The following is a 15,661-nucleotide window of genomic DNA, read 5'->3' on the forward strand; positions in this document are numbered from 1 at the left end:
TCCTTCTTATTTTGTTTCTAAACACCGCTATCAGTTGCTGGCTTGAAATAGACTGAATAGATATATGATTACAAAACTGCACAGTGACTTTCCGAACACCCTGTATTACCAGTTATACTGACAATCTTGACATTGTTCGGTCGTTTCCACTACCACTTATACGGTCAACATGACATCAATTCGACCGTTTTCTATACCAGTTATACTGACATCCTGACATCAATTCGACCGTTTCCACTACCACTTACACTTACAGCTTGACAATACTTTACAAACAGTCTTTTTATTTATTTATTGGGTCTGTCAATCCGAGGGATGTTAGCTTATTTCCGTTGCTTCAACACTACCCTCTTAGAGTTATAAGAGTGACAGTCAATTCGTGCCATTCATTTAGAATATCCCAAAAGTTGGCTGTAGATGCTATTGAATACGTCCGTATCACTTCAAAAGCAGTGCTCATCAGTACAGAGAGGTTTGGTGCAGATGGTGAAACGTAAGGAGGAGCATCTTCTAGGATAAATAAAAATGACATTTTAACACATCGATAAGATAAAACAATAATGTTTCTTTTATCACCCCACACACACACACACCAATGACTCAACAATAACTACACGAGGGCTATCTGCTCTAGCCGTACCTAATTTAGCAGTGTAAAACTAGAGGGAAGGCACCACCGCTATCTCTTGGGCTGCTCTTTTAAAAACGAATAGTGGGATTGATCGTTACGTTTTAACGCCACCACGGCTAAAAGGGAGAACATATTTGGTGTGAAGGGGATTCGAACCTTCCACCTTCAGATTACGAGTCGAGTGCCCTAACCACTTGGCCGTGTCAGCAAATAAAGACTATTAATAAATAAAAAAAACAGATTAACAATTAACCAAGACAGCTTAATAAACAAAACCACAGGTGAACGGTTAAAAAACACAAATCAACAGATAATGAGACAAATTAAAGAATTTCAGTGAAGTGATAAATAATCCGAGACATTATTAAGAAAAATAATAATCTTTGTATTTGAACAACAAAAGATCGTTCAGTTAATGACATAAGCTTGAGTGAGAGCATTTGGATAAAAAAAATCTGGACTTTCTTGAAGCTATTATGTAGTGCAGTAAAACCTGGATTTATTTCTACTAACTGGGGGACCCGTCTCCTGGAAGAAGGCTATATAAATTCATGATTAATGAAAGGCTATCTTAGGGCATGAAAAGGTGTTTCGCTTATTTGTAATTGCACTGAAAAAAAGCCCTAAAAACTGCATAAAAACAAGAACTGTGAAACCGTAATTTTGCATTTCTCTCCCCATGGGCCCAACAAACTTTCATATCAAATTTGGTGAAGATTCGTCAATAGGAAACGAAGTAGTGATAAATAAAATGCAAAAATGCCCATAGAAACTTAAAAATATGAAACCAAAGTTCTGTTTTTATCTCCTCATGGACCAAATAAACCTTCATATCAAGTTTGGCAAAGAACCATCCACATACTGCGAAGTAGTCAGACGGACATACAAGTGACACTATTTCCACATTTATACAGACCTGTGGGCTGTGTAAATAAAACGAATTTCTCTTGTAATGCAATAACTCAGTAGGTACACAAACACGGACCGTGTTTAGTAACTCAGTATTTACACAAACACCAACACTATTATCTATAGTTTATAATACATAAGCATGTATCGTATCAGTAATGACGTTCAACATAATTAGATGAAATATCATGGCTTAATTAGGCTACACGACTTTATTGTAGTAATAAACTAATAAATATATATTATCCTTCAAAACAATCTGCTTGCTGTCTAATAAAGTAAAATACAATTACGACATGAACCATATCAGTTGTATAATAGGCCCATTACTTGCCTCGAATATGGCTCGTTAACACTTTGTCAGCCACTATTATTAGGGCCTGCCACCTATCATCCGGTTGTAAAACCAGTAATAGCCTAGATTTGGTTCTAGAATAGGCCTGAAGAAGTCCGTGTTCCGTTCGTACCAGTTTGTCAAGATGTTTAGTCTGTAATTTTTCACAAATGTTGCCAAAAATTACAGTAGCGACCTGACATTCAAGTTCATTCCAAGATGTTTGTTCAGGCACAAACAGTTCATTAAACTGACCAAAGATGACGACTGAAGTTACTTCCATGTTCTTGAGATAAAATGAACAAAATAATAAGATTGTTGGATTGTTTTATTCAAAGAATCTAAGCTGGCCAGACAGATAACATCCACAAGCCCTGTTATGTTGTGGTTTAAGAATGGCTTGGGTAAGATAAATATTAACTGTCAGAACTTTAGTTGTGTAACATACACTCTAACTGTCAACACTTTAGTTGTGTAGCATAAACACTGACTGTCAACACTTTAGTTCTGTAACACAAACATTATCTGTCAACACTTTAGTTGTGTAACACAAATATTAACTGTCAGAACTTTAGTTGTGTAACATAAACTCTGACTGTCAACACTTTAGTTCTGAAACACAAACATTATCCGTCAACACTTTAGTTGTGTAACATAAACATTATCTGTCAACACTTTAGTTGTGTAACATAAACACTGACTGTCGAAACTACTTGTGTAACATAAACAACATTGACTGTCAACACTTTAATTGTGTAATATAAACACTGACTGTCGAAACTTTAGTTGTGTAACATAAACATTGACTGTTAGAACTTTAGTTGTGTAACACAAACATTATCCGTCAACACTTTAGTTGTGTAACAAACATTGACTGTCAGAACTTTAGTTGTGTAACATAAACACTGACTGTCGAAACTAGTTGTGTAACATAAACAACATTGACTGTCAACACTTTAATTGTGTAACATAAACATTAACTGTCAACACTTTAGTTCTGTAACACAAACATTGATTGTCAGAACTTTAGTTGTGTAACATAAACATTAACTGTCAACACTTTAGTTGTGTAACATAAACATTAACTGTCAACACTTTAGTTCTGTAACACAAACATTGATTGTCAGAACTTTAGTTGTGTAACACAAACATTGATTGTCAGAACTTTAGTTGTGTAACACAAACATTGATTGTCAGAACTTTAGTTGTGTAACAAACATTGACTTCAGAACTTTAGTTGTGTAACATAAACATTGACTGTTAGAATCACATGCATAAAGGCCAGAGTTATTACAACGAATGTAGTGGTCCATTTCGTATTTCTAGTAAGTTGTTCGGTGTTATTAGCATTAATATCCGGCATTATCACGGACACAAGGGTGTGTCTCGAAACTTAGGGTCGGTTAGCGAGCGAGACAACAGTCACGTGATCACCATGACAACGTTGACAGCAGAAAATCATGTATCAGTACCACAGTCACCAACGTAATTAGAAAATGAAACAGTGGTCACGATGCGACCAGTGCATCACTAACGAATCTGCTTTCGTAGCGACGTAACTGAAAAACAAAAAGAATTTATAGACTGATAAACAAGGGTACAGCGACGTAATATTCAAAACTCTACTGCACTATGCCAAGGTTTAGTTGTAAGTGGAGTCGATTTAAGAACATTCCTAATTGTATAATATATATTAAACAATAAGTAACAACGTGTCGTTTCATAAGTTTTTCCAGTGACAATTCCGTAGATAGATAGAAAACATTGTTTTTAACCAATATTAAAACAGTGTTATTGTATACAATTTTGATTATATGAAAATAGATTACCACAGTTACGCAATACCTTGTCACCAAGCCCTAATAACAAATCTCGTAGTTTTAACCGTACCACCAACAAGCCCGAATTTCATTTTAACCTAATCCAGAGAACTAATGCAGAGCATTAATCGCACAAAATTAATCGATAGAGCTAATTGGAGGAGCTAATGCGGTGGACCAAATAGGAGGTAACGAACATAAACCGTTGTCGATATTTTTGAAAACAGCTGTTTATACTGTGTTTGTTTTGTTTTCAATTTCGCTCAAAGCTACTCGAGGGCTATCTGCGCTAGTCGTCCCTAATTTAGCAGTGTAAGACTAGAGGGAAGGTAGCTAGTCATCACCACCCACCGCCAACTCTTGGGCTACTCTTTTACCAACCAATAGTGGGATTGACCGTAACGTAATAACGTCCCCACGGCTGAAAGGGCGAGCATGTTTGGTGCGACGGGGATTCGAACCCACGACGCTCGGATTAACACGCTTGGCTATGCCGGGCCTGTGATATAAACATTTTAAATGTTGTAACAAGTAAATAAATAACACTTGTGAACTCACACGATACACGATCAATTTTTATTTACTACAAAGTCTATCAGTTTTATTCCAACCAAGGTATTTAATTTTGGAAATTATGTTACTTATTAACATGAAATGGAAAGTAAAAATTACATAAATTACCATATCTTTATGGTCCATATTTAAATATTTATTCAGAAAGTTTTTCCCTTACAATAAAACACCTCTTGCAATTTCACGACACTAGAGATACTTTACGTAAATTACTTCTATAGAAAAAACAAACTACGGAGTTTACTAGTGCCAACGGAAAATCATAGGGACCCGCGAGAAAACTGTTTATCATAAGTACTAAGCGGCCGTATTTGAAAGCTTTCGTGATAAAAGAAAATCTTTATGCATGGAATTGTCATTCTTAAATTTTCGTAACAACAATCCTACGTAACAACTCAATATAACAACATTAATGTTGGCGGAAAACAACTCTTAAAGAAAAATTCAAAGCGTTTTAAAATCTTCAAATAACCACTAAATAACGCTAACAACTCGTAAACTGTAATTGCCTAAGGTGCACAGTGGATGTACCAATATCATCATTTCTCTATTTAAATAGACTAACAGATAGTGTGAGAACGGGACTCCAACATCACCCAAAGGAATTTATGTTTGTCTCGAATAAAAACAAAATTAAATGTGTACAAATAACATTGATAGTAAGTAACAGTAATTACAAACAGTGCTGTTCTTTTGTTGGTCTATAAAACAGTCAATATTGCTTCTCTGTCTATGTTGGTGTACAATCAGTACTGTTCTTTTGTTGGTCTATGAAACAGTCAATATTGCTTCTCTGTCTAGATTGGTGTAAAACCAGTGCTGTTCTTTTGTTGGTCTATAAAACAGTGAATATTGGTTTTCTCTTTAGGTGTACAACCAGTGCTGTTCTTTGTTGGTCTACAGAACAGTCAATATTGGTACTCTGTCTCTATTGATGTACAACCAGTGTTGTTCTTTAGTTGGTCTATAAAACAGTAAATATTGGTTCTCTGTCTCTGTTGGTATACAACCAGTGCTGTTCTTTGGTTGGTCTATAAAACAGTCAATATTGGTTCTATGTTTGGATTGGTGTACAACCAGTGTTGTTCTTTAAGTGGTCTATAAAACAGTCAATATTGGTTCTCTGTGTTGGTGTGAAACCAGTGTTGTTCTTTAATTGGTCTATATAACAGTCAACATAGATTCTCTGTCTGGGTTGGTGTACAACCAGTGTTGTTCTTTAATTGGTGTATGAAAACTCAATATTGGTTCTCTGTCTCCGTTGGTGTACAACCATTGTTGTTCTTTAATTGGTCTATATAACAGTCAATATAGGTTCTCTGTCTGTGTTGGTGTACAACCAGTGTTGTTCTTTAAGTGTTCTATAAAACAGTGAATGTTGTTTCTCTGTCTGCGCTGTTATACAACCAATGTTGTTTTATAATTGGTCTATAAAAGAGTCAATATTGGTTCTCTGTCTGTGTTGGTGTACAATCAGTGTTGTTCTTTAATTGGTCTACATAACAGTGAACATAGGTTCTCTGTCTGGGTTGGTGTACAACCAGTGTTGTTCTTTAAGTGGTCTATAAGACAGTGAATGTTGGTTCGCTGTCTGGGCTGGTGTACAACCAGTGTTGTTGTTTAGTTGGTCTATTAAACAATCAATATAGGTTATCTGTTTGGGTTAATGTAATACCCACGTTGATGTCATATCTGACCTTGTTTGTAACTATTCGTTAGTGACCTAACATATAATGCATGCTTTTTGTGTTATTCTACACAATTAGTGTTGATTTCTATTCTGGTCTATTGTCGTGTCATATTTTTAACTAATGTTAACTTGGTTGGTCGTTACATTACGTCATATCTTTCTTTACCTGATGAAGCATATATCGTACCAGGATTATTAACATTTCAAATTTCTGAATACAGAACCTAACTTATTCATGTTATTAAATATTTTATTTAACACAACAATTAGGCTTTAAACGAACAAATGGTTATTTATGATTTCAATCTGTTCTCTGTTCGTTGTCAAACAGCTGGGAACTGGAGGAATACAAAAACAAGTGACACTTCTATGTATTTCATTTTAATCGATTTAGACTATCAATTTTCTTTTCGCTGTTGATTTTTTCACATTGGGAGATTCTTTAGTTTTAATAGACGCAGTTTGGGACACTATTACATCCATTTATCAACCACTCTGTATATAATTGTATTTCTCTCAGGATACTCTTACAGTTGTTGCTTACACACATTTTAAAAGCAGTAAGAACCACAACCCTGCCGCCTACTTTTACCCCAAAACACACATAAAACACATATAAAACCAAGTTGGACGTCAACTTCACTTCTCTTTGCTTTGTAGCTACTGAGTGTAACAAATTTGAGAGGCGAAGGGTAGGTGGAGAAAAGAGGGTGTTTAGCAGTTCGTCCAGCTCTTCTTTACGGCTGACTGATGTCAGTTCTGAAATGCAATTTTCGAGTTGCCTGAGGAAGCATCGATTACTTGCTTACTAACCCAACCGGTTAGCTTCCACCACCGCCTAACTTCACCATTAGGAGACAGATTTCGATCCTTAAGTTAGCTGATCTGATTGCTCCATTATTGGCTTCTCTTCTTACTTAGACACGTGCGATAGATTTGACCTGATTTTCCAGAATACTTTACTAATTGCTTTGACGAAAATTCTATTTCCCAGCAGAGCGACTCCTCGCGGAGAAGAGTGGCACTCCAGTGCTTATATTACTACGTTATTGTCAATAAGGAGTCAAACCGATGTGACATTATTGGATTACTACAAGCCTAGATCGTTACTGAATATTCGATTTGTAACTAGAAAAGACGGGATTACCATAAAAATTCCATTTACTAAAAATGAGAATCTAGTGCGTTGGAAAATCGTTTCTACATTTCAGAAATTTAAAGTTTTGCTTTTCTTAACTTTGTATTTAACATGAAGAGAAACACGAGAGGGTGGACAAGAGACAATTAGCTGCACATTAAACACTGTAATTCAGTACGTTTCAAGGAGCTATAAAGTTGGATTTCCCAGAGGTTGTCTTATCTATCAAACCATACATCTCGTTTGGAACAATTTTATAGATAATGAATAAGTAAGAACATTTGGAAAAACAAAATTATAGATTTTGGATTTCTAATAACAAACATAATGGTGAATATCACACAGGTACCACTCACCATGTACCTTTTTGTTAGAAAAACACAGAATTCAAATACCGTTCACCATGTTCCTTTTGTTAGAAAAACACAGAATTCAGGTACCACTCGACATGTACCTTTTTGTTAGAAAAACACAGAATTCAGGTACCGTTCACCATGTTCCTTTTGTTAGAAAAACACAGAATTCAGGTACCACTCGACATGTACCTTTTTGTTAGAAAAACACAGAATTCAGGTACCGTTTACCATGTTCCTTTTTGTTAGAAAAACACAGAATTCAGGTACCACTCACCATGCACCTTTTTGTTAGAAAAACACAGAATTCAGGTACCGTTCACCATGCACCTTTTTGTTAGAAAAACACAGAATTCAGGTACCACTCACCATGTACCTTTTTGTTAGAAAAACACAGAATTCAGGTACCGTTCACCATGTTCCTTTTTGTTAGAAAAACACAGAATTCAGGTACCATTCACCATGCACCTTTTTGTTAGAAAAACACAGAATTCAGGTACCGTTCACCATGCACCTTTTTGTTAGAAAAACACAGAATTCAAATACCATTCACCATGTGCCTTTTTGTTAGAAAGACACAGAATTCAGGTACCACTCACCATGTACCTTTTTGTTAGAAAAACACAGAATTCAGGTATCATTCACCATGTGCCTTTTTCTTAGAAAGACACAGAATTCAGGTACCACTCACCATGTACCTTTTTGTTAGAAAAAGACAGAATTCAAATACCATTCACCATGTACCTTTTTGTTAGAAAAACACAGAATTCAGGTACCACTCACCATGTACCTGAATGTGTGTGTGTGTATTTTCTTATAGCAAACTCACATCGGGCTAGCTCCTGAGCCCACCGAGGGGAATCGAACCCATAATTTTAGTGTTCTAAATCCGCTGTACTAGCGGGTGGCCCATAGGAATCACTCATAAGTTTTGGTGAAGAGAGATATTTCTCAGAGAAACCAGATTGTTTTTCATGTTTAACAAAAACATCCAAAAGGTAAAACTGCACTAGAACACGATCACGCTAAAATTGCACTGGAACACAACCTGTTGTGTTGTTTTTTTATCGTGTGTGAAATTCACAAAGTCGTGTTGTGTTGGTTGATTTTGGTAGAAATTCTAAAACCAAGTGATTCGTTCTTTCAAATAGCGAACAATCCTTTCTAGAAACAAACACAAACTCCAATTGCTAACATACCTCTCTATATTGGTTCTCTGTGTTATACTGACTAAATGTAATGTTCAGTGTTGTTATCCTGAGTGAATGTAATGTTCACTGTTGTTATTCTGAGTGAATGTAATGTTCACTGTTGTTATACTGACTAAATGTAATGTTCACTGTTGTTATTCTGAGTGAATGTAATATTCACTGTTGTTATCCTGACTAAATGTAATGTTCACTGTTGTTATACTGACTGAATGTAATGTTCACTGCTGTTATACTGACTAAATGTAATGTTCACTGCTGTTATACTGACTAAATGTAATGTTCACTGTTGTTATACTGACTGAATGTAATGCTCACTGTTGTTATACCGACTAAATGTAATGCTCACTGTTGTTATACTGACTGAAAGTAATGTTCACTGCTGTTATACTGACTAAATGTAATGTTCACTGCTGTTATACTGACTAAATGTAATGTTCACTGTTGTTATACTGACTGAATATAATGTTCACTGTTGTTATACTGACTGAATTTAATGTTCACTGTTGTTATACTGACTAAATATAATGTTCACTGTTGTTATACTGACTAAATGTAATGTTCACTGTTGTTATTCTGAGTGAATGTAATGTTCACTGTTGTTATACCGACTAAATGTAATGCTCACTGTTGTTATACTGACTGAATGTAATGTTCACTGCTGTTATACTGACTAAATATAATGTTCACTGTTGTTACACAGACTGAATATAATGTTCACTGTTGTTATACTGACTAAATATAATGTTCACTGTTGTTATACTGACTGAATGTAATGTTCACTATTGTTATACTGACTGAATGTAATGCTCACTGTTGTTATACTGACTGAATGTAATGTTCACTGTTGTTATACTGACTGAATGTAATGTTCACTGTTGTTATACTGACTAAATGTAATGCTCACTGTTGTTATACTGACTGAATGTAATGTTCACTGCTGTTATACTGACTAAATGTAATGCTCACTGTTGTTATACTGACTGAATGTAATGCTCACTGTTGTTATACTGACTGAATGTAATGTTCACTGTTGTTATACTGATTGAATGTAATGCTCACTGTTGTTATACTGACTGAATGTAATGTTCACTGTTGTTATACTGACTGAATGTAATGTTCACTGTTGTTATACTGACTAAATGTAATGTTCACTGTTGTTATACTGACTGAATGTAATGTTCACTGTTGTTATACTGACTGAATGTAATGTTCACTGCTGTTATACTGACTAAATGTAATGTTCACTGTTGTTATACTGACTGAATGTAATGTTCACTGCTGTTATACTGACTAAATGTAATGTTCACTGTTGTTATACTGACTGAATGTAATGTTCACTGTTGTTATACTGACTGAATGTAATGTTCACTCTTGTTATACTGACTAAATGTAATGTTCAGTGTTGTTATACTGACTAAATGTAATGCTCACTGTTGTTATACTGGCTGAATGTAATGTTCACTGTTGTTATACTGACTGAATGTAATGTTCACTGTTGTTATACTGACTAAATGTAATGTTCACTGCTGTTATACTGACTGAATGTAATGTTCACTGTTGTTATACTGACTAAATGTAATGTTCACTGTTATACTGACTGAATGTAATGTTCACTGTTGTTATACTGACTAAATGTAATGCTCACTGTTGTTATACTGACTGAATGTAATGTTCACTGCTGTTATACTGACTAAATGTAATGCTCACTGTTGTTATACTGACTGAATGTAATGCTCACTGTTGTTATACTGACTGAATGTAATGTTCACTGTTGTTATACTGATTGAATGTAATGCTCACTGTTGTTATACTGACTGAATGTAATGTTCACTGTTGTTATACTGACTGAATGTAATGTTCACTGTTGTTATACTGACTAAATGTAATGTTCACTGTTGTTATACTGACTGAATGTAATGTTCACTGTTGTTATACTGACTGAATGTAATGTTCACTGCTGTTATACTGACTAAATGTAATGTTCACTGTTGTTATACTGACTGAATGTAATGTTCACTGTTGTTATACTGACTGAATGTAATGTTCACTCTTGTTATACTGACTAAATGTAATGTTCACTCTTGTTATACTGACTAAATGTAATGTTCACTGTTGTTATTCTGAGTGAATGTAATGTTCACTGTTGTTATACCGACTAAATGTAATGCTCACTGTTGTTATACTGACTGAATGTAATGTTCACTGCTGTTATACTGACTAAATATAATGTTCACTGTTGTTACACAGACTGAATATAATGTTCACTGTTGTTATACTGACTAAATATAATGTTCACTGTTGTTATACTGACTGAATGTAATGTTCACTGTTGTTATACTGACTGAATGTAATGTTCACTGTTGTTATACTGACTAAATGTAATGCTCACTGTTGTTATACTGACTAAATGTAATGTTCACTGCTGTTATACTGACTGAATGTAATGTTCACTGCTGTTATACTGACTGAATGTAATGTTCACTGTTTTTATACTGACTAAATGTAATGTTCACTGTTGTTATACTGACTAAATGTAATGTTCACTGCTGTTATACTGACTAAATGTAATGTTCACTGTTGTTATACTGACTGAATGTAATGTTCACGGCTGTTATACTGACTAAATGTAATGTTCACTGTTGTTATACTGACTGAATGTAATGTTCACTGTTGTTATACTGACTAAATGTAATGTTCACTGTTGTTATACTGACTGAATGTAATGTTCACTGTTGTTATACTGACTGAATGTAATGTTCACTGCTGTTATACTGACTAAATGTAATGTTCACTGTTGTTATACTGACTGAATGTAATGTTCACTGCTGTTATACTGACTAAATGTAATGTTCACTGTTGTTATACTCACTGAATGTAATGTTCACTGTTGTTATACTGACTGAATGTAATGTTCACTCTTGTTATACTGACTAAATGTAATGTTCAGTGTTGTTATACTGACTAAATGTAATGCTCACTGTTGTTATACTGGCTGAATGTAATGTTCACTGTTGTTATACTGACTGAATGTAATGTTCACTGTTGTTATACTGACTAAATGTAATGTTCACTGCTGTTATACTGACTGAATGTAATGTTCACTGTTGTTATACTGACTAAATGTAATGTTCACTGTTATACTGACTGAATGTAATGTTCACTGTTGTTATACTGACTAAATGTAATGCTCACTGTTGTTATACTGACTGAATGTAATGTTCACTGCTGTTATACTGACTAAATGTAATGCTCACTGTTGTTATACTGACTGAATGTAATGCTCACTGTTGTTATACTGACTGAATGTAATGTTCACTGTTGTTATACTGATTGAATGTAATGCTCACTGTTGTTATACTGACTGAATGTAATGTTCACTGTTGTTATACTGACTGAATGTAATGTTCACTGTTGTTATACTGACTAAATGTAATGTTCACTGTTGTTATACTGACTGAATGTAATGTTCACTGTTGTTATACTGACTGAATGTAATGTTCACTGCTGTTATACTGACTAAATGTAATGTTCACTGTTGTTATACTGACTGAATGTAATGTTCACTGTTGTTATACTGACTGAATGTAATGTTCACTGTTGTTATACTGACTAAATGTAATGTTCACTCTTGTTATACTGACTAAATGTAATGTTCACTGTTGTTATTCTGAGTGAATGTAATGTTCACTGTTGTTATACCGACTAAATGTAATGCTCACTGTTGTTATACTGACTGAATGTAATGTTCACTGCTGTTATACTGACTAAATATAATGTTCACTGTTGTTACACAGACTGAATATAATGTTCACTGTTGTTATACTGACTAAATATAATGTTCACTGTTGTTATACTGACTGAATGTAATGTTCACTGTTGTTATACTGACTGAATGTAATGTTCACTGTTGTTATACTGACTGAATGTAATGTTCACTGTTGTTATACTGACTAAATGTAATGCTCACTGTTGTTATACTGACTAAATGTAATGTTCACTGCTGTTATACTGACTGAATGTAATGTTCACTGCTGTTATACTGACTAAATGTAATGTTCACTGCTGTTATACTGACTAAATGTAATGTTCCCTGTTGTTATACTGACTGAATGTAATGTTCACGGCTGTTATACTGACTAAATGTAATGTTCACTGTTGTTATACTGACTGAATGTAATGTTCACTGTTGTTATACTGACTAAATGTAATGTTCACTGTTGTTATACTGACTGAATGTAATGTTCACTGTTGTTATACTGACTAAATGTAATGTTCACTGCTGTTATACTGACTAAATGTAATGTTCACTGTTGTTATACTGACTGAATGTAATGTTCACGGCTGTTATACTGACTAAATGTAATGTTCACTGTTGTTATACTGACTGAATGTAATGTTCACTGTTTTTATAGTGACTGAATGTAATGTTCACTGTTGTTATACTGATTAAATGTAATGTTCACTGCTGTTATACTGACTGAATGTAATGTTCACTGTTTTTATACTGACTAAATGTAATGTTCACTGTTGTTATACTGACTAAATGTGATGTTCACTGTTGTTATACTGACTAAATGTAATGTTCACTGCTGTTATACTGACTAAATGTAATGTTCACTGTTGTTATACTGACTGAATGTAATGTTCACTGCTGTTATAGTGACTAAATGTAATGTTCACTGTTGTTATACTGACTGAATGTAATGTTCACTCTTGTTATACTGACTAAATGTAATGTTCACTGTTGTTATACTGACTGAATGTAATGTTCACTGTTGCTATACTGACTAAATGTAATGTTCCCTGTTGTTATACTGACTGAATGTAATGTTCACTGTTGTTATACTGACTGAATGTAATGTTCACTGTTTTTATAGTGACTGAATGTATTACTCACTGTTGTTATACTGACTGAATGTAATGTTCACTGTTGTTATACTGATTGAATGTAATGTTCACTGCTGTTATACTGACTAAATGTAATGTTCACTGTTCTTATACTGGCTGAAAGTAATATTTACTGTTCTTCAAGTGATTGAATGTAATGTTTTCTGCTGCTCGTACGTTGGCTATGTTTACTATATTTAATGTGTTATTGATATAATGCAGTTGTATTTACTAGAAGTTACAATTTAAATAAAACGTCGATTGTACCATAGACAGTTTGTAATGTAGTTAATAAAATTAATTTATATATAACTATAGTTTCTTTTGTTAAAAATTAGCGAGTGTTAGCGGTTCCTTTGGTTTCAAGAAACAACATCGTTCTAACACTAATGATTGATGGAGTATTATAACTGTTTAGTCTTCAGACCAAAGTGTCTGGCCTGGTCCGATGGTTGACCACAATAATGCCTCGTTCGTCACCGCGAGCTGCTCTAATTGATGTTTCTACCCTTCTCATTGGTAAAGATAATAAATCATATCGTTTAAGGTGTTTATTTAAACTATCTAAGACATTCTCTGGTTGTACAACAATTTCTGATTGGGAAAAATATCTTCTAAAAATAGAAAACAATGAGATACAAATTTACAATACAATTTGTTTTAATTGTCTTTATTGTTTTATTTCATTAAACAATAGCTTGTTATACCTTGTTCATCTTCCCTGCTGATAATTATCATTAATAATTATGTATTAGTAAATTTCATTAGGCTTAGCTAAAAATATTTCAATTCAATTCTCCTGTTAGCTCTTGACAACAAGTACATCGTACGAGTATACAGCGATTATATCACTCAGGAAACACAGCAGTTCTCAGATGTCAAATACCACCCTTTCTGAAAGGGGTTGTCATGGTAACATCGTGGACTCGTGATGATGGCGTCGTTATTCATGCGGATGAACAGTATGGTAAGTTGGTTTAATACAATCTTATAACAAACAATGACCGACCACTTTATTGGAGCACCTCTCCATCTAGTATTAGATGTTCTTCACCCCATAATACACCATGTAATATCTCAAGGTGTCTTGTTATGTTGTATAACATAAACAGCGATTGTTTGACAGATATTGACAGATAATTAGTTACCAAATACGATGCTCGAATTGTTTTTCAATTCGATGAAAAATCCATAATATTTCTGTCGAAGGAAACCACTGTAATGTCCCTTGAACTAGTTATGAATAAGTTATTAAATTAGTATCGTGACAAAGCCCTTCTCCAACAGGGTGGAAATGCACATTAGTAAAAATGATTTGAAATAAAGTTGAGCCACGCTCTTCGTGGTGTTCCATCTTCTGAAGGAATCAGATGAACTAACCATATGACAAAAGTTATATACTCAGTATTATATTACCCTACGCCCCCGTTGCTTGTACAGAAGGGGTAAGTAATTCATGAAATGTTTTCATATCTTCACCCCACAGTTATAGCTTATGCATTACGGTCCTGTAATTTGTTCTCAGGACTAGTATGTCCAGATGGTTAGGGCGATCGAATCTTAGTTGAGAGTGGTGGGTTCGAATCCCTTTCACACCAAACATGCTCGCCCTTTCAGCCGTGGGGCGATATAATGTGACTATTAGTTGATAAAAGAGTTGTCAGAGAGTGGTGATGACTAGCTGCTTTCCATTTAGTCTTACACTAATAAATTAGGGATGGCTAGCTCAGGTAGCCCTCGTGCAGCTTTGCGCGAAATTAAAAAAACAACAACAAACAAACAAACAAACATTTGTTCTTTTCTGTTTGCATCCAAAATACGTTATTTTCGACTAGTATCGTCTGTAAAATATAACAATTTTTACCATCTGCATTGGTTCAAACAATCGAGTCCTGACCACTGTTGATGGAAGTATATATAGAGGTAGTCAAAAAATTTTTCGCGAAGAAAAAATACACGTAGTTTAAAGTACACGAATTATGTGATGGGAAATATAAAATAAATCCTAGTTTTGGAGCTGTCTAGAGAAGTAAGATCCATATGACAAAAAAGATACAACAGCTATCAACTTTGACATCACTTACCTTAAAAACCAGAAAAGAAAATCACAATATG

The 15,661-nt window shown here is 34.3% G+C and overlaps 2 protein-coding genes across 3 annotated transcripts in view; both read left to right on the forward strand.

Annotated features, from left to right (window-relative positions):
- The window catches only part of LOC143246802 (cell adhesion molecule Dscam1-like), a 227,778-nt gene that overhangs the window by 16,939 nt on the left and 195,178 nt on the right, over nucleotides 1–15,661 (forward strand). The window lies entirely within an intron of this gene.
- Nucleotides 14,011–15,661, forward strand: part of LOC143247883 (cell adhesion molecule Dscam1-like) — a 39,465-nt gene continuing 37,814 nt past the window's right edge. Inside the window, exons 1-2 of the mRNA XM_076496440.1 lie at nucleotides 14,011–14,065; nucleotides 14,367–14,513. Of these exons, the coding sequence (XP_076352555.1) occupies nucleotides 14,011–14,065; nucleotides 14,367–14,513 (202 nt within the window). The remainder of the gene's footprint in view (nucleotides 14,066–14,366; nucleotides 14,514–15,661) is intronic.

This window comes from Tachypleus tridentatus, chromosome 3 (assembly GCF_004210375.1).
Source record: "Tachypleus tridentatus isolate NWPU-2018 chromosome 3, ASM421037v1, whole genome shotgun sequence".
Classification (NCBI taxonomy): domain Eukaryota; kingdom Metazoa; phylum Arthropoda; class Merostomata; order Xiphosura; family Limulidae; genus Tachypleus; species Tachypleus tridentatus.